The sequence below is a fragment of the Nyctereutes procyonoides genome, unplaced genomic scaffold, assembly GCF_905146905.1.
Source record: "Nyctereutes procyonoides isolate TBG_1078 unplaced genomic scaffold, NYPRO_anot_genome, whole genome shotgun sequence".
NCBI lineage: Eukaryota > Metazoa > Chordata > Mammalia > Carnivora > Canidae > Nyctereutes > Nyctereutes procyonoides.
The window spans coordinates 36,247,165-36,268,759 of record NW_026575044.1 but is presented as its reverse complement, the minus strand read 5'-3'; the positions used below and the strand labels follow the sequence as shown (position 1 = coordinate 36,268,759).

Genomic DNA, 21,595 nt, shown 5'->3' with positions numbered 1-21,595 from the left:
ATTAACAGCCCAGAAACTAAGAAATGACCTCTGGAATTGGGTCAGCAGAGAACTTGACTTTTTACGTGTCTGAAGGAACCTGGGGGAAGCAGGTCACGGTGTGTGTGTGCACGTGGGCATGGGTGCAGGCGGGGTCCATCTTTTCGTGTCTACTGTCCATGACTCTCGGTGCCTCCCATTCAGAAATGTTTTGCAAACTTCATTCAGAAACGGACACTGGCATTTGAGAATCCACATATCAAGCAGGGGAGTGAAACAGAGATACACTTGTGGCCTATTCTCCAGCAAGTCAAAGGCGAGGACCAAACCAGAGCCAGAAGCCTGGCCAGTGTGTCTCAGCCAGTCACATGGAACTATCCATCTGGCACAGACTCTTTCCCCAGCTTCTCTGTACAGAGCCTAGGATGGAAGGCTGGCATCTAGTAATTGGGCCTGAGAACAACAATTTTCGGAGGCCTCTTTAAGGGCAGTACGTTTTAAAATGTCACAAGAAACGGAATCTTCAACCTCTCTATGGACTTGATCCGAACCCTCGGTCTCATGGAAAATTATCATCACAAGGAATGGCTCAGGGGTTTTGTTAGGGGCTTGTAGATTAAAAACTTTTTTTTTTTTTTTAACTAAATCCAAGCTGCTAGGCGCAGGCTAAAACACAAAACAAGGATAAACACCTCTGACTTTCTTTTAGTAGCTTAACACCAAAATTAAGAAATGGGCTCAGAGATTTTCTTTAAAATTTGCTTCAGAAATAAGAATCCGAGTAATCAAGATGAGCTCTTGAAAACTATCTTATTCTAGAAAGACTTTTTTTTTTTACGTCTTTTTTGTCTTCTTTTATTTTAAAATGTCTTTGTTTCTAGGAAACCTTATTATAGGAGAGGCTTGATAAGTTCCTGCAGCCCCATTCTGCACTCAGTAAACAGTGTAGCTATGCTCTATTTATGCCTGCGTATGTCCTTTCTGAATACATCTTGAATTTTGTTAAATTGCGCAGATAATTAAACCCTCTTCATATTTACAGTCTGCTTCATTGGTACCATGAATTCTGTTTTCAGTTACTGTCTGCAAATTCCCTCTCTGAACAATTTCATACTAAGCAATAACACTTCATTTTACATAAGTTTTATCTGATGTCCCCATACAGAGCTGCCAGCTGTACAGCAAATGTGCGGTTCTCAAACTGAGGCCTACCAGGCCACAGGCTCCATCCTGAGATCTATAAGGCACCTTGCTGTCATTGGCAAGCTTTCCCTGCTATCACTGTGACCATCACTCCACACTGCACACAACTTAAAATCATCTGATTATTAGAATTTGTGGCCCACACTCCATTTTATCCTTTATTTAATCTATCCCCAGATCACACATTTGTTTAAATGTTTTGGCTGGTTTACAAATCATGCAGCCATCTGCACAGTAGGTGTGACACCATTTTTTAGACAAAAGTTACGTTACCAACAAAGATAAAGTCATTTGAAATGCTTTGATGTTTGTTATTGTGCCTGGTTCACTTGGACCAACGCTAAGAAATAAATAGAATTATCTGTGTAAATCGATGAACATCTATGAAAAACAACACCCAGCAGAACGCCGAGCTTGCTCCATTACCTACGTTAATATCATGACAGCTGAGGAGAGATGACCTGGCCCACTTCTCATCTCTCCTGTACAGATGGCTATTAAAGAGAAAGTATCCCTTTTGTATGGTCCATGTAGAAACCCTTTATGGGCTTTTCAAATAAGCCAGCATTGCCCACATGAGGGTAGCTTTCTGGTACCATTAAACTGTCCAGATTTCATCTTTTTTAATCCAGCTCTTGATGAAATAAGCCAGTATTTCATCATATTTAACACCAAATGCTTGTTTCTTAATTCCCTGAGTTTTGTAAGCTATCAAAGGATGACTTAGAACTCAATAGTCTTGTCGTTTAGAATTAATGCAAACTCCACAAAGAACCTAATGACTTCGAGTTTCTTAGGATAGTGCAGATACATATATATATGTGTGTGTATATATATACAGACATAAATATATGTATTTATATATATGTATATGTGTGTATATATATCCCCTCACATAGATGCATTACTGTAGATTCATTTGTATTCGTTTTTTTTAAAACTGCCAATGAAAGCTGAGAGTTTAAAGTGCAACATGGTCCTTTATCTTCCTATGCAGAGATCCCTATCTGTGGATATTTCCCCTTAAGACATATAAAATCCAAAACCACTATAGACCTCAAAATATTGGTTTTAGTCTATTGTAAAGCAAGAGCACTCAAGCTGAAATGTTCCAGAAGTGATACTGAATGTCACAAATCTATAATGAAGATTAGTCACACAGCACACCATCCACTAAAGAAATGGAAGGAAAAGAATGCCATTTGTGACCTTGGGCATCAAACAAATTGCAGAACATATGAATGTCACTTGCCACAAGAACAGACTAAAAATTCACTACAGTGTACAAAACTGATTTATGCATTCTTTTTGTCTTGACATCAGTGATGTATATCGCATGGAACATAACACATAGGGTATATATCTTCCCATGTGCATTGCAGAAAACTTGAATCTTTTCGTGGTCTTTAAAAAATTATAACTACAAAACACTGAGAACACTGAGTATTAGAGATTTGAACCAAAATAGTCAATACCTTTACATCAGTGTTTTCCTATTAGTTATCATTTATAGTTCCAAATTTTAGCTTTGCTTTTCTAAGAGATAAATACATTTGCTTCCCCTAAATGCTCTAAGCATCATCCTTGATCTATCCAGGACACATTTATTAGTGACTATTTGTGGATTTCCCATTTTTTTTCACAAAACAGGGTGCTCCGCCACCTTAGATACAAATTTGCCATTATAACACTGGTCTTTCTTTTCAGATGAAAAATACAAAAAACCCAAAGCTTATTAAGTAATCAGTTCTAAGTCAGTTTTTAAAAATAATTCCTAGGTATATGGTTTATACCCATTCACTTCATATTATCTGTCTGAGAATTTTGAAAAGGAGGCCTGGAAATGGCCATAGCTATATCCTCACCACTTATCCTCCAAAGTCCATGAGTGTAGCAATCAGTTCCAAGGATAATGGTGTTTCTCCCCTTTGATCATTTCTTTGTCAAGCGGACTGGCCTTCGATGGTGAGTGTACTGCTGGTTGTCTACCACCAGCCGTTTGCAATTTGCTCACTATGTTTCATGAGACAGTTGTTTGTGGCTGTTTGGAACACATTTGTCTCTTTGGGGATTTATACGCTGGTTGCAATGCCAACCTCCGTAGTGATCGAAATTTCTTTCTAACTAAAATAGATAATTAGAGGCTGGTAATTATTGGTCAAGAATTATCAGAGTGAAAAAATTAAGCTTCTCATAAATAGTTCTTGGCAATGTCATCTCTTTATATTATCACATGCCTAACAGCCCTTTATTCAGAGCACTTACAAATTTACTCTACTGCTGTTGAGCCTCATAATTTTATATGAGGCAATTCCTTTGCTGGGTTAAACACATTTAAATCCCCTGGTTTCATCTCTATCTGTGCTAATCCATACCAAATAATAATAATAACAGAAATCTCAAAGAAGAAAATAACAATAAATATTTACTATGCTGATAGAGACTAGGAAAAAATGAATTAAAAGACATAATACACAATGGCTTCTTTCTGTATTCTCAGGTCAAAAGCCAACATAAACTATGTGAAAAGAACAAAGGAAGACAAGAAAAAATTTCTCATCTGTGCAGACTTGAAAAGAGGGAAATCTTTTCCCCAGGAAAGCTGTTAAAATGTTTTGTAGCTCTTTTTTGCGTGTGTGTAAAGAAGAAAAGAAACCCCTAAATAGTCACTGGTCTGATTTCTTACTGAAACTGTGTCAAAATGTAGTGGAAAGTGAGGTTTTCTTTTTTTCCTTAATAGACATAAGTCAAATCCCTGATGCATTTTTATTGAGTAATTATCCCTGCAACGTAGACCATGTGTCCACACCTAGCTGCAAAACAGCACTTAAAGCAGAGCATCTCCGGTATGTACCTGGTAGAAACATTGATGGTTTTCCTTTCACAAACGTCCCTGGCCAATAGCCTGAGACCAGCACTTCCAGAAAGAACCATGGAGGTCGTCTGACACTGCAGTTGCATTAAACATGTGTGCTACAGAGAAGCAAATGCAAATTACTTGGTTAAAGAAGGAATTTAAAGTTACACCTCATTGGGTCATCTGCAGACCTCCATCAGGTGACATAATCCTTCCTCTAGACTGATTGAAATGTAGAGCGAAATCTGCAAAAACACTATATACCCTCTTAACAAAAAGAGTAAGAGGCTTTTCAGATAGTCTCTAATCCTTCTTTCCTGCTAAGTGTCTAGTTGAGATTATTTTTTGATTAGACAAAAAAACATACACAGACACACAACCTAAAAATACCTACCCTCAATGGAGGTATTTTAGTCAACAAAATAATGCTGCTTGCCTCATTTGAAAGACTAAGTATCACACTGGGATTTTAAAAAAGGATATCTTAGCCTTTGTGACATCATCCCATTATGCATTCGCTTTCTGTAGATATTAACAACACGACTGGAGTTTAAGGACTTGGATGCATGGTCAACAGATAAAACAATTAAATGGATGCTATTCATTTGTTTAGGCCTCAAGTGCAAGAGAATTACATATTTTATTATTAAAAATAGTATGAATATTAAATAACTAGGCCCTCTGTGGAAAGGAATAGAATTTGCTTCTCTGATGGAAGGTGAATTGTTAAATGCTCAGATCCCAAGAGAAAGTTAGTGTCATATTAATCCACATAAGGTAGAGGGAGAAAGCTCTGGGAACGCACTCATGTTGCAAGGAGTGTAAGAGAAATATAAAAGGAAAGGTATAAAGCAATTTAAAAAGAAGGACCAGGACAAACCAATGAATTTTATGGCCAAATAATACTTAAATTGGAAAATCAAAAAAGTCCTTTCACTGCTCAACATTCAATTCAAATTTGATGTATGGACAAGAACATTAATATCATGGTGAAAAATATATTCAATCTGTTCCTCTGGTTCCTGGGGTAAATAACAAAATCCAGGACCAAAAATAAATGTATGTAGAATAAAACTACACAGAAGCACGACCTATAGCATTTTGCTAAATTTTCCATAAGGTGCAAATTCCAAGAAACATTTTCACTGAAGCCCACGTAAAACTGTAGCATGAAGCAGGGTTATGAATGACTGCCACCGATAAACTCTACTCAAGATATAAAGAGACGGAAAATATTAGCATTTCTCCTGGCAAGAACAATTCATTCTTTTTAATCCCCACCTCCTCCTCCCAAAAAGCAGTTTTGAAAGTTTATAAAGAATATCTGTTTGGAATCCAAAATAAAAGAAAATTGCAAGGAAACACATTATTTAAATCTCTCTTACATGTTGTCATTACCTGCTAAATATTCAGCAAAGCTGTCACTGTTATTCTATCACACTGGAGAACATGTTTACTGTATTAGAAAATCACTAATAATATTAGTGCTTAAATCTGGAAAATGTAGAGATAGAGTGATCAATATTCTAGCTGTTGTGTGTACGTTCCATTTTGCACAGTTATGTACTTAGTCTTTGATAAGCAATTATCCTCCTAAAGACCCGTCATTTGAAACACTATAAAACAAATCCTATTGAAAAACTATTAGTCAATTCTCTAACATGCTTTTGAATTTATGTTCATTAATTTCTGTAAGAGAATTAGGAGTTCTGTTATGGTTGCTTTTCATGATCAATAATGATAGTTGGAGCAACCCTTCCACTGAGCATTCTTAAGAGTACTTCTGATTAGTGTATAATAAAACTTGTTTACCCCTGAAACCAAGTTCAGAGTCAAAAATGCTGAATTTTCTTTCTTGTCTTAAGAGTTTGGTAATAGGAGAGCATGAGGTTAATTGGACTTTTTAGTATTATATCACAATTATTTATGGTAGTATAGAATACCATCAGATGAGGATGAAATAAAAAACTCTCGAAGTATAAAAACACAAATGAGTAACAAAAATAGCATAAAGTAATAACAATTGTCATTTTACTAGTAGAAAAAGATCTGCTTGATAAAGTTTAATTGGCTGGTAAAACTCTTAGTGTTATTACTAAGTGCTTATCAAATTAAAAAACATAAGAGGTAACCCCAGAGGAATTAAGGGATAATGGGACAATATGAATAACTGAAAAAAAATATCCTTTTAGCTCTAGTCCATATGATAAAGGCAAAACCTCTGAAAACACTGGCTGAGAGTGACTTCCAAGATCTTCACCCAAACCACTTATATAAAGATCTACGTAAAATTTGGTGGGGAAATAAAAAATGATTACTGAATTCTTTACATGATCTTTATGATCATGATTATTTCCAGGCTGTTGAAACCATACATATAAAACGATCTTATGGCAATTTAAATTATTTATGTTTCCCTATCACAAAAACTCACCACTTTAGATTTTGATACAAAGATGCTTAAGCAACACACAGCAGTGCCATTACCATAATAACTTCTGAAATTAAAACCTGTCTAAAACTCTATGGAAAGCTAACATCCAGTTCATTAACCATTCCTGTTAGTTTTCAATAATGCAAAAATGATTAGAAGTTTAATTTGTTAATCACCTGTGTTTTGACTGTCAGTAGATATATAATCCTCTGCAGAAGTCTAAACTAGCCCTTGCAGAAAATAAAATGTGCTAACGTTTTATCAGGCCTAATAATAGTAATAAAAATCAATCATGCCTAGGTAAAACATTGATGGCTGAACAATTAATTCATCTTTAACTCTGTTTAATTATATAGGCAGTGATATACACAAGTAGAAGAAAAAGCTATCTGTAATAAGGTTTAGAGCATCACTCACCAATCATGTGATTTGCAACATGAACCTGAATATCCCATTCATTGTAGAAAACCATCTGACACTTGATGCACTGATAGGTCTTCTTCTGAGAAAACAAGTATAAATAGAATTACTTAGACACATGCACTTTTTATTGTTTTCTTGAAAAAAAACCAACACTACTCACAGCATTTTTTTTTGAGATGTTGGCCATATATGTCTTTGCTAACTATGCTACTGTGGATCTGCTTGGGCAAAGTTCTATGAGTTTCTTACTAAGATTTTGTGGTTTGATCCTAATGTTATACTTTTAGCTACAACAGTTGGAAGAAATGGAGGCACATAATTATGGCATAATATATTTTTAAGGATTCCTAAGTTCAAAAACAGAAGTTTAATATTAAAAATCTGTAACACATAGCCGAGTTTCAGAAACTGATGTCCTCATAGGTCAATCACAATTTCATTCCAACCAAAATGTCTGTGACATTACTTCTAGATACCCCTTAGTAAAACAGCCAATAAGACTTGCAGAATCTAGCTAAGACATTCAGTAATTATAATTTTTAGCTGAAGTCTAAAATTTAGGTGCTTTAGAAGTTGCTCAATACTACCCTTTAAATACTCACTTTTTCCCATAGAAATAAGACCATACTGAGCATTCTAACATCATTTTATCATTTTACATAAAAGTCCTGGCAAGGGGAGAGAACAGAATTTATTAATTCTTGTATCATAAATAAAGAAACTGAGGCCCAGGGAAGTAGAAAGAATTTGCCTGATGTCAGAGTGCCCTAGAGCTGAGAAGAGAAATAAGCTCTCTTAATTCCAAGTGCTAGGCTGTCGGATAAAAGCAGCCTTTATGATTTCACATCTTTATCATTGTGTCCCCCATATGGCTCAGTACATCTTAGGTGAACTCAATAAATAAAGTATTGGTTATGTTTTCTAGAACACAGTTACATAAATTCCTTTATGATGAAACTTGATATTTTCAATTAAAAACCATCTTGGAAAACAAAATAAACCATTCTGAAAGCTCCCAAATGTGAAAAAAATGACATTTGTAAAAGTACACCAATGACAGTTTGTTAAGGCATTCTTACAGAATTATCATTTCATCCGTGGTCATATAAAATTGCTTCACTAATTGTAGCAATTAAAAATATCAGTCTGTAAATCATAATTAATTTTAAAGAATTCAACAAAATCAAAGTCAAGTACAAAAATTTAGCGTAATTTCAAAAGCAATCAAAATTATAAATGCTGTTCATGTAAAATTTTCTTAATTATTGTCACTTAACATAGTATTAGCTTCTGCAACACAGGATAGTAGCATTCCTTGTAAAATACAGAAGAGCAGGCCTCTTTCCAATGGAAGTGTTCTCAATAACCTAACAGGCTTTGTACATTAGGCATATCGTGAATTGAATGTGCTGAATCTAAATCTAACACGGAGTTGAAAACCCTGACGATCACCGAGGAAGATTTACTGCACTGAGCTGTTTACAAGATGCTTTTGATGGTGACATATAGAGCAACATGTGTTGCGTAAATAACATCTATCCCTTTTTTAACAATATTTCCCTTTAGAACTAGTTAGAAAATATTTCTTACTCCCAGATGACCTACATTATATATTGTTTATTAGCATACTTCTAGCATTATTCCTGATATGTGACCTTGCTGAAAAACAAAGAAACATAAACTTAATGGCTAGTCTTTTCTCTTGTTAGCACAGTAAAACATACAATATGTCGAAAACTGTCTCCAAAAATGATGACTGATGAATATGTTGGTGGAATATACTAGGACTTTTTTTTTTCCTGGACTAATAATAAAGAATAAAATCACTTGACAAGCCAAAATAATAAAATACCAGCACTTACTACTACCTTCAAAATGAACTGACATATTTGAAGATCTATGTACACAAGTTTTCTTTTATCATTGAAGGAGAAGGCTTTTGTCACTGCTGATAATTCAAATACTAATTCTACTCTTAAGATAGTGTCTAAAATGTTATGTTCTATTCTTAACAAAGTCAGATTCTTATCTATAAGCTCCTAAATTTGGGGCTGAATGAAATAAGAATTTCATGTCATCAAAAACAACGTATACCATGATCTTACAATGCTGTAATTTGAACTTTGCCTCCCCGCACAGCTCACATTTCCCAAATACAAAGCAATGATATGTAAATTGAGAGGTGTTAAGGTGTTCTTTCTGAAAGCCATGACATAAAATTCATTTTTACCTTCTATCTCTCTTTTTAAAAATGATTTTAAATGACCTTTAAAGCATCCTTATTATGATAGACTTTTAGCAAAATATGTGAGAGATGCCTGCCCACCCATACACCATCCTTAAGTGAAGTGATCATAACCTTTGAACGGTGCTGGTTGGCATTGGGGAGCTCACTCCCTTGGAAGTAAATCCCCTCCAGCTCTGTACAGCTGAGTTTGTAAAGGACTTCTTCCTAATTTGAGACCCAAATCTGCTTTTCTACTGTCAGCCACTGGTCGTAACTCTAGGCTCTGGAGCCGTAAAGAAGAGGTTGGATCCCTTATCTAATATGACAATTACATTAACCCTTTTTCAAATTGAGAATAGAGGGATGGTATAAGAAACGTTTTGAACAATTTTCACCATCCTGGTTACTCTCTTCCAGGTCAACCTTTTAAGAAACAAAACCCTAAATTAAGCACAATACTCCAGGGTTGTCCTAACCCTTAAGGAGTACAGGGCGACTGTCACCTCCCTTAGGACAATTACTTCCATTTATATAGAAGACAACAACACAAAAAAAGTCAAGTGAGATCATTTCTTCTAAAAGCAGATAACAGTAGAAACAGAACTTCCATTGTTTGGGCCCCAGATTGGCCTTTATCAACGCTTAAGTTGTCAATTTACTTGAAATGCTAATTTAGTACAATTTTTAAAAGAGACTTTTTTTCATTAGCCTTTTTTTAATGTGCTACTTGGGAGTGGGGTTGTCATTTCCTGATTGTTCTCTTTTGTTTTCTGATACTGATAGATGTAATTATCAAGGATACAACTTTTTCCCAGCACCTCATTATTTTTGATTGATTTTGAGAACAATTTAAATGTGCCTTTTTGACATTCTTGTTTTCAGTTATACTCTGGTTAAGGTACTCAGAGACTTTCAGGAAAGAGCATCTCATAAATTAAAAAAAGTGATCAGGATTTTAATAATGTATACTTAAAAAAATTATTCTGATTAACACCCCTCCCCCCAGCAAACTACATTCCATTAGGACTTAGGCTTCACACTGAACCTCATCAAGCAAAAAAAAATATATATATATACTTTGCAGTTATAAATTGCTTTGACTTTTTTAAACAAAACATGGACTATAAAAAAAATCATTGAGTTCATAGCAACCCTCAGGAACAGAAAAGGAAAAAAAATCTTAGTTGCCACCACTGGAAGTGACTATTACATAAATCTCTTATCCTGAAAATTAGCAATTAAAGGCACAGAAGCACTAAGCTTTTTTAGGAGGAAATGTAGTTCATGCCTATTTGATGAGGAAAAGTTCTTTATGAAAGACTCACAGAAGGGATGACAGAAAATTCACCATTTTGCAATGCCAAATAAAGGAGCTCAGGATACTCATTAATGGATGCTAAAACTCTTTAAGAGAAAAGTTATTCTGGAGCTACCCAATTTTTATCCTTTAATAACTACAAAGAGAAAGATTTAACTTTACAGTGGATTTATCTGATGGTAATCACTGCAACCAGACTACTTAGCTTAACATTACTACCAATAAAATAGCCTGGCATTATGTGTCTCTCAATGTGATGCAATGTGTAGTATAATACATCATAATAAAGTACATTCATCTAAAACGTAAACCTGAATCTAACCAAGCTTTTAGACAAACAGTCCAGTTTTCAGGAAATACAGGCACAGAGAAACAAGCAGTACCCTGGCAGCAGGGGGAAGGGGGAGGAGAGGAGTATACAAATCCAAAATATTCTTCAACACCAATCAAAAATATTCTTGGTCTGTTATCTTCAAAAGCCAATGTCGCAGAGAAAAAATAGAAAAGGTGGAGGCATGATTCTCAGGTGAAAGAGATTAAAAAGACAACTAATAAATGTAGCATGTGGTGATTCTAATTTGGGGAGAAAACAGCAAAAAAAAGGCTTTTGAGGAAATTGGGGAAATCTGAATTTCAACTGGTTATGAAATGGTATTATTTACTTCCATTAACTTTCTTAGATATGACAATGGCATTATGGTTATGTGGATACTCTTTGTTATGAGATGCATACTGGATATTTAGGGGTGAAATGGCATTATGTTTACAATTTGCCTCCAAATATTCAGAAAAAAATAGTCATATATAGATAAAGTAAATGTGGTTAAATGTTAACAATTATTAAACCTAGGTACATGCTTAAATATTTTCATAATATAAAATGGGAATAAATGGATAGAACAATTCTATCTAAAGTCATTTTTTAAAATACTAAACATAACCTGATTAAACCCATCACTTTGGTTCATTTCAAACCTCCACACTTGATGTGCATCCAAAATAATTTGTGCTTAGTTGTAACAAGCAGCTTTGCAAATATTTTTCGTATTTTTTGTGAGCATTTTTTGTTTACTTGCTTTTTGTAAATCTAACGTATGAACTCCAAGAGGTCAAAAAACCAGAGGTTACATTCATTTCTATAATAAAGAAATAACAGTTTCCTACAATTGTCTGTAAGGTCTATAAAGAGCTCCTATGCACAAAATTCACTTGCAACAAAACTGTGAGAGCTGATAAAGGAGGGATGATTATCCTCCTGTGCAGATGAAGTGATGAAGTGACTTGAACTAATTTGTTCTGATTGTGAGTACCATAACTAAGGCCAGTGTCCTACCCTGCCTCCCACCTACCGGGTTTTAACACAGTTTATAGTCTGATCATTTGCAGGTAAATTGACAGTGGCATTTTAAGTACATTTTGAAAGAAGGCTTTCCTTATAATTGTGTACTGCTTTGGTCCTTAACAATGCCACGTCTGGTATCAGAGTGAGAAACCAGTCTCCAGCCATCTTCAGCATAAGCTTCCAGTACCAGGCTCTTGACCAAAATCCAGAGGGTGGAACTGCCTTCCCTAATTCCCCCTACTTGACTTCAAGATTTTCTCCTTTCTCTCAGTGTCCTGAGAGTTTATTGCCATGTTCTTGACCACATATTTTGGTATATTACTGCTGCTCAATACTGAAAGAACAATTTCAATCTGAGAACTTACATAACGCCTCCAATCTGAAAATTTCTGCCATTATTTTCTTCAGTTTTCTTTAGTTTCCATGTTATCTCTCATAGACATCCTCCATTCATTCCTATTGGAACTATAGGCAAGACCGGAGTGTCTGGATTTCGGCTCCATGTATCTTAACTGTGTTTCATGAACAATTAGAAGTCAGTTTGTCCCTCTATTTTGAGCTAGGTAATTGTCTGTACTCTTAAAAACCATGAGTTCTCTCTTCACTGGTCTCCAGTCTAGAGATTATCTTATCCACCAAAACTTTTAGTTCAAGGACTATTTTTCATTTCTAATTTTAAACACAAGTGCTCTTGCTTTGTTTATACTTGGGTTTGCTTCATAATTTGTCACTCCTTTTAGTAGAAATCCTACCTACATTTATCTTTCCGAGCTTCTAAACATACTTATTTCAAAGTCTTTATCAGACTCTTCTATATAATTAATTTCTTCTGGAATGGAATCTTGGTATCATAACAGCTGGCATTTTTGTTTGTGGTTTTTATTATTTTTGTTTTGTTGCTTTACTAGCATTAGATTCATTCACATATTTTGGAATCTTGGTTTGAAGCCCATTTGTGGTGAAAGATTTTTTTCTATGTGCTCATTCTTTCCTTGCTAATAGTTTTGCCATTGTTTCTCCCAGGCTATCTCAGACTCCTAGACCAGGCTAGGTCTCATGAGGCATTTCATGTATGTCTGATGTGCTACAGGGATACAGAGGACTTTGCTAGTTGAATCATAGAGCCAGCATCTGGCTAATTCAGTTTTAAGTCATAAAACTGTATCTTTTTTCCTATCCCTTTAACTCTCCAGCTCAAAAGTCCTAATACCAGGTATTGATCAACAACAGAATTTTTTTTCTAGCCTTCTATTGTAAGCAATGAAACTTCTCTGCCCTGCTTTAAGTAGCAAGTTTAGTTCTGTCCCACAGAAATTAAATATTGTTACCACTTCTGGAGTAGAATCCTATAGAATCCTGGTTTCAGTCCCAACCACTTCTGAAATTTGGTTTCTGGATCTCAAAGATGGAGAATTGTTTTGAACCTGACTACATCCATTTGGTTATTTATATTTTATCTATCATCATTATATGCTCATAGCATCAAAGCATGATGTAACAGAATCATTTCTCAAAGATGTCCCATAGCTCTCAGCCCCCTCTATGTCACCAGTCCCAAACTTAGGCAGTGGCTGTCAAGGAAGAGCTGGTCCCAGACTCAGTCAGGACCCTCTGAAGTCAGGATGTTGTTTACAGCATCAATGATGCTATAAAATTTTCACTCCAAACATACTCAGCAGTTTTAGTAGGAAAGCAACTTTAGAATCTTCTTTTTGCAATTAGTTGCTATTTCATGGCTTCATCATTTAGCTGTGTGACAAATCATTTAATGACCTTGAGTCTTAGTACTCTTCCCTGTAAATTAAAACTAATAAAACTTACATCTTAAGAGTTTAATGTGAGAAGCAAGTGAGAACTGTACAAAAGTGCTTAGTACCATGCCTACCATGTAGCATGCCTGCATTAAAGAGTAACTACCTTTATTACTCTTTACTTGACAGGTTATTATGGAGATGGAATGGAATACTATATAAACTGTCTGACACAACAAAGTTGCTTGTCAAAGATTAATTCTCACTCTTTCATGTGGACTTTGAAATCACAGTATAATTTCCTCAAACCAGAATCCACTCATTTAAATTTTATGACAATTAACAACTAATTAAACAATGTTTATTAAATAGAGGTTTAAAAATTAATAACATAAAGAATATCAGAAATTGGTGACAGGATTGGGAGTTGGGAAAGAAGATAGAGCATGTAAAAAGGTACAACCTTGCTGGGGCGGGGGAGAAAAAAAGCTGTTTTCAAGGACTATAGCAATATATATTACCATTCTGAGAACAAATATATTAATTACTAGAGAGAGAGACTTATATTTAAGATCAGTAGCACCTTTACTTGGCAGGATTTTGTTGGCAAGCAAACGAATATTATGTGTGAGTGAAAATAATAAACCTACAGCTTCTACAACTACTCAGTAGTTCAGACATTTTACTAATTTAGTTTGGATATTTTCCAAGTAATTCTGAGTTTGTGTGAAAATAAGTCAGAAGAAAGAGGAAAAAGAAAATAAGTGAAATGTGATGGAAACTACTCATGGTGAGAAGTTTGCCCAAGTAATTCATTGAAAAACACCAGCACAGATTTTCTGTTGTGTGTTCTCATGGTAATTAATAGAAGGGCATTACTGTCTTACAGATGTAGTTTATGTCCTGAGATTAAAGACCACATAGCACTTTTTGCTAAGAGTTCAGTAACCAAGAGATATTAAACATGATTCCTAAACTCAAGGACTTACAATATAAATGGGGAAAGAACACACACAAATAATAAACTGTTATGTAAGTATTCTGCCTAAATTAACATGGCAAAACAGTTCAAGACCAAGTGTCAGTCAGTGTATGGCAAAGAGAAGACCACTAGAACACATCAATCAAACAGGAACAGATTAAAATGGTCTAGAAGAGTCAGGAAAAATTCACTGGGAGAGAAAAGACTTCATCTGAGGTCGAAAATGGGGACAATTTTCCCTGAACTTAAAACTAAGTTATAGGGACGCCTGGGTGGCTCAGTGGTTGAGCATCTGCCTTTGGCTTAGGTCGTGATTCTGGGGTCCTGGGATTGAATCTTGCATCAGGCCCTGCGGGGAGCCTGCTTCTCCCTCTGCCTATGTCTCTGCCTCTCTCTTTGTGTGTTTCATGAATGAATGAATGAATGAATGAATGAATGAATAAATGAATGAATAAATAAATAAATAAATAAATAAATAAATAAATAAATAAATAAAATATATTTTTTAAAACTGGGTTACAAAGTTCCTGCAGCATACCAGGCAAGTGTTCATAGTATGGTGGGGCATTTGGTGGAATGAGGAAGGCAGTTTGAAACAGAAGCAGGGCTAAATAATATTGTTCTGGCCAACTGACTGGGCAGGAAAAAAGAAGAGACAGACAAAAATCTAGTAAGAGAAAGATTTTTGTTTGAAATGACTAAGTTGCAATTTTTTCTTTTCATTTTAGACAAACTCTGCATAGACCCTTGTAGAATCTGAAAAGAAAACAGTATTTATTTAAACATATTTAGTTTTTTACAAATAAGCCCAAAACTCCATAAAGACATAAATTTCAGCTACCATTAATTTTGAAATCAGGGGGTAAAAAAAAGTCCAGCCATTTCTTCCTCACTTTTCTTGGGTTCTTTTTAAGCATTAAATATAAATAGCATTTACAGTAGTTTATTTTCAAAAGAATCATCAATAGCTAAAAACTAGAAAATAATTGAGATTTATTTTTTTGAAGATTTATTTATTCATGAAAGACAGAGAGAGAGAGAGAGAGAGAGAGATAGACAGACAGACATAGGTAGAGGGAGAAGCAGGCTCCTTGCATAGAGCCCGATGCAGGACTTGATTCCCGATCCCGGGATCATGCTCTAAACTGAAGGCAGACACTCAACTGCTGAACCACCCAGGTGTCGCAATAATTGAGATTTAAAAAACAAATTTTGGCTAATACTCACTAAAAAACAAAACCCAGCGTCAAAAATGAAGTAATTACCTTGACTTTAAGCCTAGGTTTGCCATGGAGAGAGATGCTTTCTTAGGCTTATTTGTCTCCAGTCCTCTGATTTGTCCTGATTTAGAATTTGGAAGCTCTTTCAAGGAACCCAGCTTATTTCCTCCACTACACAGGCCACTGAGCCCCTCTGGGTAAGAGATCTTCATCTAGATGATCTCATTTAACAGTAGGTGTTCAGCTGCTGTTTATTCTATGCCATAGCAAGTGTACCTGAATCAATCTCCTATAGTGTTGTCCATAAAGTGGGCAGTCAATACACTTCATTTACTGACTCTCCAATGGATGATCTAATGAGGCATCCCACATCCAGCATCTTCATTCTTAATGTGCAACCTATGTCTTGACTATTTCTGTCTGAAAACTTCTCTACCACCCTACACAGCACCAGAAATCAGTGACTTAGAAGAGGCTGAACAACACAGACTAAACTGATGCTGTAGTAAACATTTAAAAAAAAAAAAATCACTGGAAACAGGTGTTAATTCTTTTTGGGTTAGGAGAGGAATTTGCTTCTTCTAGTTACCACTGGTTATAATATTTTGTTAGTTCCCAGGCTGGAGGGATTTATGATTCATAGTAGATTTGGGTTAACTTCCTATACTGACTGTTTGTAAGCATTCGTATCATTCAGAGAGCTAGAAATTGGGAATGGGGAACAAGAGTTGAAACAATCAGTTTTTTTCAACAAAAATTGGAGGAGGAAAGGAAGAAGGTGAAATTTTTGCCTTATGTCAAATTATGGTCTATTTTCCCCCATCAATTATTCCAACCATATACTGATTGATTTCAGTTTAAAAATCTGAACCCTTCTTTCTGTCTCACTGTTGTCAGAATGAGGAGCTGCCTGGTGGTTATCAGTGACAGCAGTTGGAGAGACGAAGTAGCAATGTTAAGTTCCTATGTTGTAATACCATCAAAGTGCATCATATGCCCACAGCAACCCAATGTTGGAGGTTAGTAATATGATTTACAATCCTACCAGAGACCTGGAGGAAGTTTTGGGAGGGAGGAAAAAATATTTCAGAATCCATTAAGAAACATTTTCTTAAGTATATAACTTCTGCCCTAAAGGCAAGTTGAGAATGTAGACAGGTTTGTTAATACTTAATGAATACTAGTACCATTTACTTGAGACTTGGCGTAAATATCAAAAGGATAACACAGAGAGGAGCTTTATCTGATAGTAAATCATAAAAATTTCTTTTTGATTCCCTTAGAATTCAGTACACACTGTATCTGAATTATTTCAGTATTTTTCAGTAATTTTCAACTGAAATTATTTTCAATCATTTCAACTGTAAGCTCCTCAAGGGTAGGTGGAGGATCCGTCTTACCCATCTTGTGTTCACCGCAACATACAACACCATTATTTCCACCCAATAATGTGTGAATGAGTCATACTGATCCACTGCCAAATAAAAATCTTTGCTTCTTCCCACTTCCCTTCAGATGAAGGCTCCTGTGGAGTCCTGGTTCTTCTCCTTTGTTTACATTTCCATAATCTATCCTTCTAGTTCTTCTGTCAAAGGAATATCTCATATTCTGGTAGTTCTGTACCTTCTCTACAGAATGTCTCTGTCTTGTTTAGGTCATTTTAGTTACCCTGGGTGTACCCAAATTACCTTGTCCTTTATTGCTCTTATTTCCATTGAGGTATCTTACCTCCTGTCCTCCTTCTCTCAGCTGTTCTTTTTCTTCTCCTTTGTTTTTCTGGTTCTTTCTCCCTGTTTTCATTTTACATTCTGTCTTCTCTCACCCATCCCTTCCACTTGAGCAGCTTTCCTACTGAGGCATGTCAGACCACCTTTCTCTTCTCCTTCAAATTGCTTCTGAAACCTCACCTGCTCCATAAAGCATGCTGGCAATTACACCCACATACCACTGTAGGTGCTTACTTATTATTCTCGTTGTTGGTACTCTTCAGCACTAAGGATTTTTTGTTTTGTTTTGTTTTGTTTTGTTTTAGGATAGAGGTGCATTTCCTTGACTTCACCTATTCTAAATCCTGTTGTGCGAGTTACAACATACATACATGCAAAAGTGGCAGCCAGGTTCTTTCAACCCCTTGTTTTAATTAAATTTATCAGGATTTATAAAACTCTTTCTCATACGTCATTCCAAAAAGCATCTTAATATAAAAGAATAAAATGTCCCCATATTTTTTACATCTTCAAAGGTACTAGTATGAGCTCGCACAGGGTTGCAGTTCTAGAACTGAAAGGGATGGGTGAGGTCATCTATCTCAATTCCTTCATCACAGGGATGTCTGAGTGGCTCAGTCGTTGAGTGACAGCCTTTCGGCTCAGGGCGTGATCCTCGAGTCCTGGGATAAAGTCCCATATCGGGCTCCCTGCATGGTGCCTGCTTCTCCTCCCTCTGCCTTTGTCTCTGCCTCTCTCTGTGTGTGTCTCTCATGAATAAATAAATAAGATCTTTAAAATAAAAAAATTTCTTCATCATGGACAATGAGAGTGAAGACTGGAGAGATGAAGCATCCTTGCCTGGAATGCACAGAAAATGACCAACATAGCAAGCCTCAAACTCCGGACTGCCATGAATAGAGCCACACCTTTATGGTGGGGTAGCACATTGACACGAAGGAATTGCTAACTATTGCCCAGCTGGCTCTTCACTGTGCCTCAAACTTTGCTGTGGCTCCTCTTTGCACTGGACCACAGGATCACCTCTATAGTGCCACCTCTCCACTGCTAGTTCATACTGTCTTTGTGGATCCTCACTTCCCAGTGTATTCTTTCAGCATGGAATCTACTGTGTCATATTCAAAACATCTATGCACATTATATTCCAAGGCTTCCTGTCACTTAAGGAACAATGTCTTATTTCTCCTTGAGCTCCAGTACCCAGTGCACTGCCTGACAGTGGTTATTTGTGAAGGAGTGCATGAACTATACAGAAATGAATTGATTTGGGCTTTTTATAAGTATGCCCAAGAGTAAGTGTTTTCAGAGAAATTTATTAGAGGGAACCAGATTGTCGCCACCAAACATGCCTACATTCTGCATCACACAACCACATAAGACCTTCTTCCAGTCCCCCTTCAGATTATCCCAGAAAGATTAAATGGTAGACTTTAAAAAGCTCTGCATAATCCTTATTGATAATATATTTTACAAAGCTACAGACTTCCCATATAAAAATGTCCAAGAATATAACCTGAGAAAATATGGGGGCCCTTTCTAAACAGGACTTCTGCTCCATGAGAACACAGCTCCACAATAAAGAATATGAGGGGAAAGTGCTAGGAAAAGGATCACAATATCAAATCCAACCATTTTTAATAGAATCTGTGCAAGGCAAGCACTGTAATTTTTTTAGATGTTCCTTACGGTCCAGGTGATAAATCAGTCATTATTTTAAAAGACATTTTAGAATTTTATTGTTGAATATTCTTACTAGACCTTTGAGAATATTCCTATTTCTAATCCTGCCAACTGCTCGCCATCTTAATATGTATATGATTCACTATTTGAGGGTATACTTGCTTTCTGGAGGTTTAGTTCTTTGCCAAGAGAGGCAGAAAATACTCCTCTGTATGTCACTGTGTACCCAGTGCCTACATACAATGCCTGTCACAGGTTTGAAACTCAGTAACAGCAGAATGAATGCATGTACTAGACACAAACTGATCCAAATAATGTCCCATGCCTGGTATGGAATGTCTGTTTTCAAATTATTTAAATTTGGTATAACAAAATGATATCGATCCAGACTCATTTCACTGAAAGGAGATGTCTTCCACCAAAATGATGTCAATTTTCCAATCCCAGTAGGTCTAGACATTAAGCTTAGAGGGCTTCCTGCCAGCTACCTCATTTATTCATTTCATTCTGCCTCCTGTCTACCCTTCCTGTTCCACTCCTGGCTTTTTTTTTTTTTTAAGAATGATCTTTGTTAAATATGTGGTCCCTGTTCATAATTAAATTCTATATTTCTGGACATGTATTTATCAAGAAATTTTATCACAGCTCCTTTTGCTGTACTGTTAGCCAAATTTATAAAATACCCGAGATAATCCTGAGACTTAAGATGAAAATATTAACATCAGACTTTGTCAAGTTAGGTTTATGAGAGCTGTTTTGGTTTCTAAATCATGGCACATGTGTGCTTTGAAATCTCTCTCAACCACTTACTTATTAGTGATTTTTAAATATAGCATTCTATCCTAAAAATAAGGAGTTATGCATCTAAATTACAAATCCTGTCCAAAAAAAACACCCCACAAAATTTTCACCATTTTCCTTTCTGCAGAATGTAAATATATTTGATCCCTAGAGAACATTGCCAGTGGGTTTTAGGCAAACAAATAATAGCTTTTTAAAATTAACTGCTTTTCAAACTATTCACTTGCTTCTTGAGCTTAGGGGAAAAACTGTCTCATTTTGGGATTCACTTAATATGCCTTTCATTTACAATTTTTAGTTTTCTCATATGTTATTTCCCCAACACTTCTTTTGTTCTGTTGTTCTCCATGATGTTTCAACCCAATAGTACTATAGAAAAATTTCCATCTCTTACTTATAATTGCTTTTTTATCTACAAACTCACCTATTTACATGTTTTTTCTACTCTTTATACTTATTGTTATCTGACACGATCTCTTATCCCAAGCAAATAAAGTAATATTTTAAACTCTGTAGTCTTTACACTGTTTATTCTTTGGTTTTCATTGTTTGTAGGTCTGTTTTAATATTTTATTATCTATTTCACCAACTTTGTGGAAGTGTGATAACTTATGTGATGCATTTTGACCAAATAATCCATAGATAACATTAGATGAAATTATTCTAGAATACAAAATAACTAAATTGAAAACATTTCATATATAAATTATAGGAATGTGTGCATATATACATAGGCATATATGTAGACTTATGCCTGGATATTATATAAAAGATGCACCATATACAACATTTGTTTTTGTTGGGTGCTTCATGTTTGCTGAGGACTTCCGTATATACATATACCATTTGCCCTTCACAATAACCCTACCAAGTAGGCAAAGTATGGATTATGCCCATGCTAGCAATAAACGAACTGAAGCTGAGGAAGGACAAGTTAGATGACACAGATGGTTCTGTCAACTGTTATTTGTACTCATCTTTTTTTCCCTAAGCACAATATTTTCTTCTATGTTATGTGACATATGTTTAAAATCCCTATACCTAGAGTGTCAAGTTCAGAATAACAAAAAAATTTTCAGACTCAACTGAAGACTGGCTTGTGTCATACAATGTTAAATTCAACAAAATAAATCATTTGGCTTGATATGGGGATTTCTTACAGGATTTCACCTGCCATTCAATCTCTTTAGGAAATGAATTGCATAGAATGTTACATACTTATGAGGAGTCTTATGTTCTATTTATGTGTGGTTGGAAGAAACTGTATCACCATTTAGTTCTCAGAGAAATGTTCCCTTGTTTCTTTTTGTCCTTTGTTTTAATCACCAGGTTTCAACTATTTACAAGTGTTTACAAGGAACCTCTCATGTGTAAGGAACTCTCCTGAGAAACATGGAGGATACCAAGCCAAGCCGTGCCCTCCACCCTCTCCAGCTCTCTGGGCTCCTGCCACGCCGGCCCCTTGCTATTCCTTAAGCCAGCTAGGCACGCTGCTGCCTCAGGACTTTTGCTTTAGAAGTTCTTCCAATTTGTTTGCTCATTACACAGATATCTGTAAAGCTAACTCCTGCCTCCTTATCTGCTACCTCTTCTGAACTACTTTAGCAGTTCACTAGTACTTCTATTATGGCACACATTCTATTCTAATTTA

At 35.7% G+C, this 21,595-nt stretch overlaps 1 protein-coding gene across 5 annotated transcripts in view; it reads right to left on the bottom strand.

Moving 5' to 3' along the window:
• The window catches only part of ZNF521 (zinc finger protein 521), a 275,173-nt gene that overhangs the window by 121,449 nt on the left and 132,129 nt on the right, over nucleotides 1-21,595 (bottom strand). For 4 of the 5 annotated variants that reach the window (XM_055324574.1, XM_055324571.1, XM_055324570.1 and 1 more), the window contains one exon: nucleotides 6,891-6,975. In XM_055324574.1, coding sequence (XP_055180549.1) covers nucleotides 6,891-6,975 — 85 coding nt within the window. The remainder of the gene's footprint in view (nucleotides 1-6,890; nucleotides 6,976-21,595) is intronic. The other variant, XM_055324572.1, reaches the window with a different exon arrangement.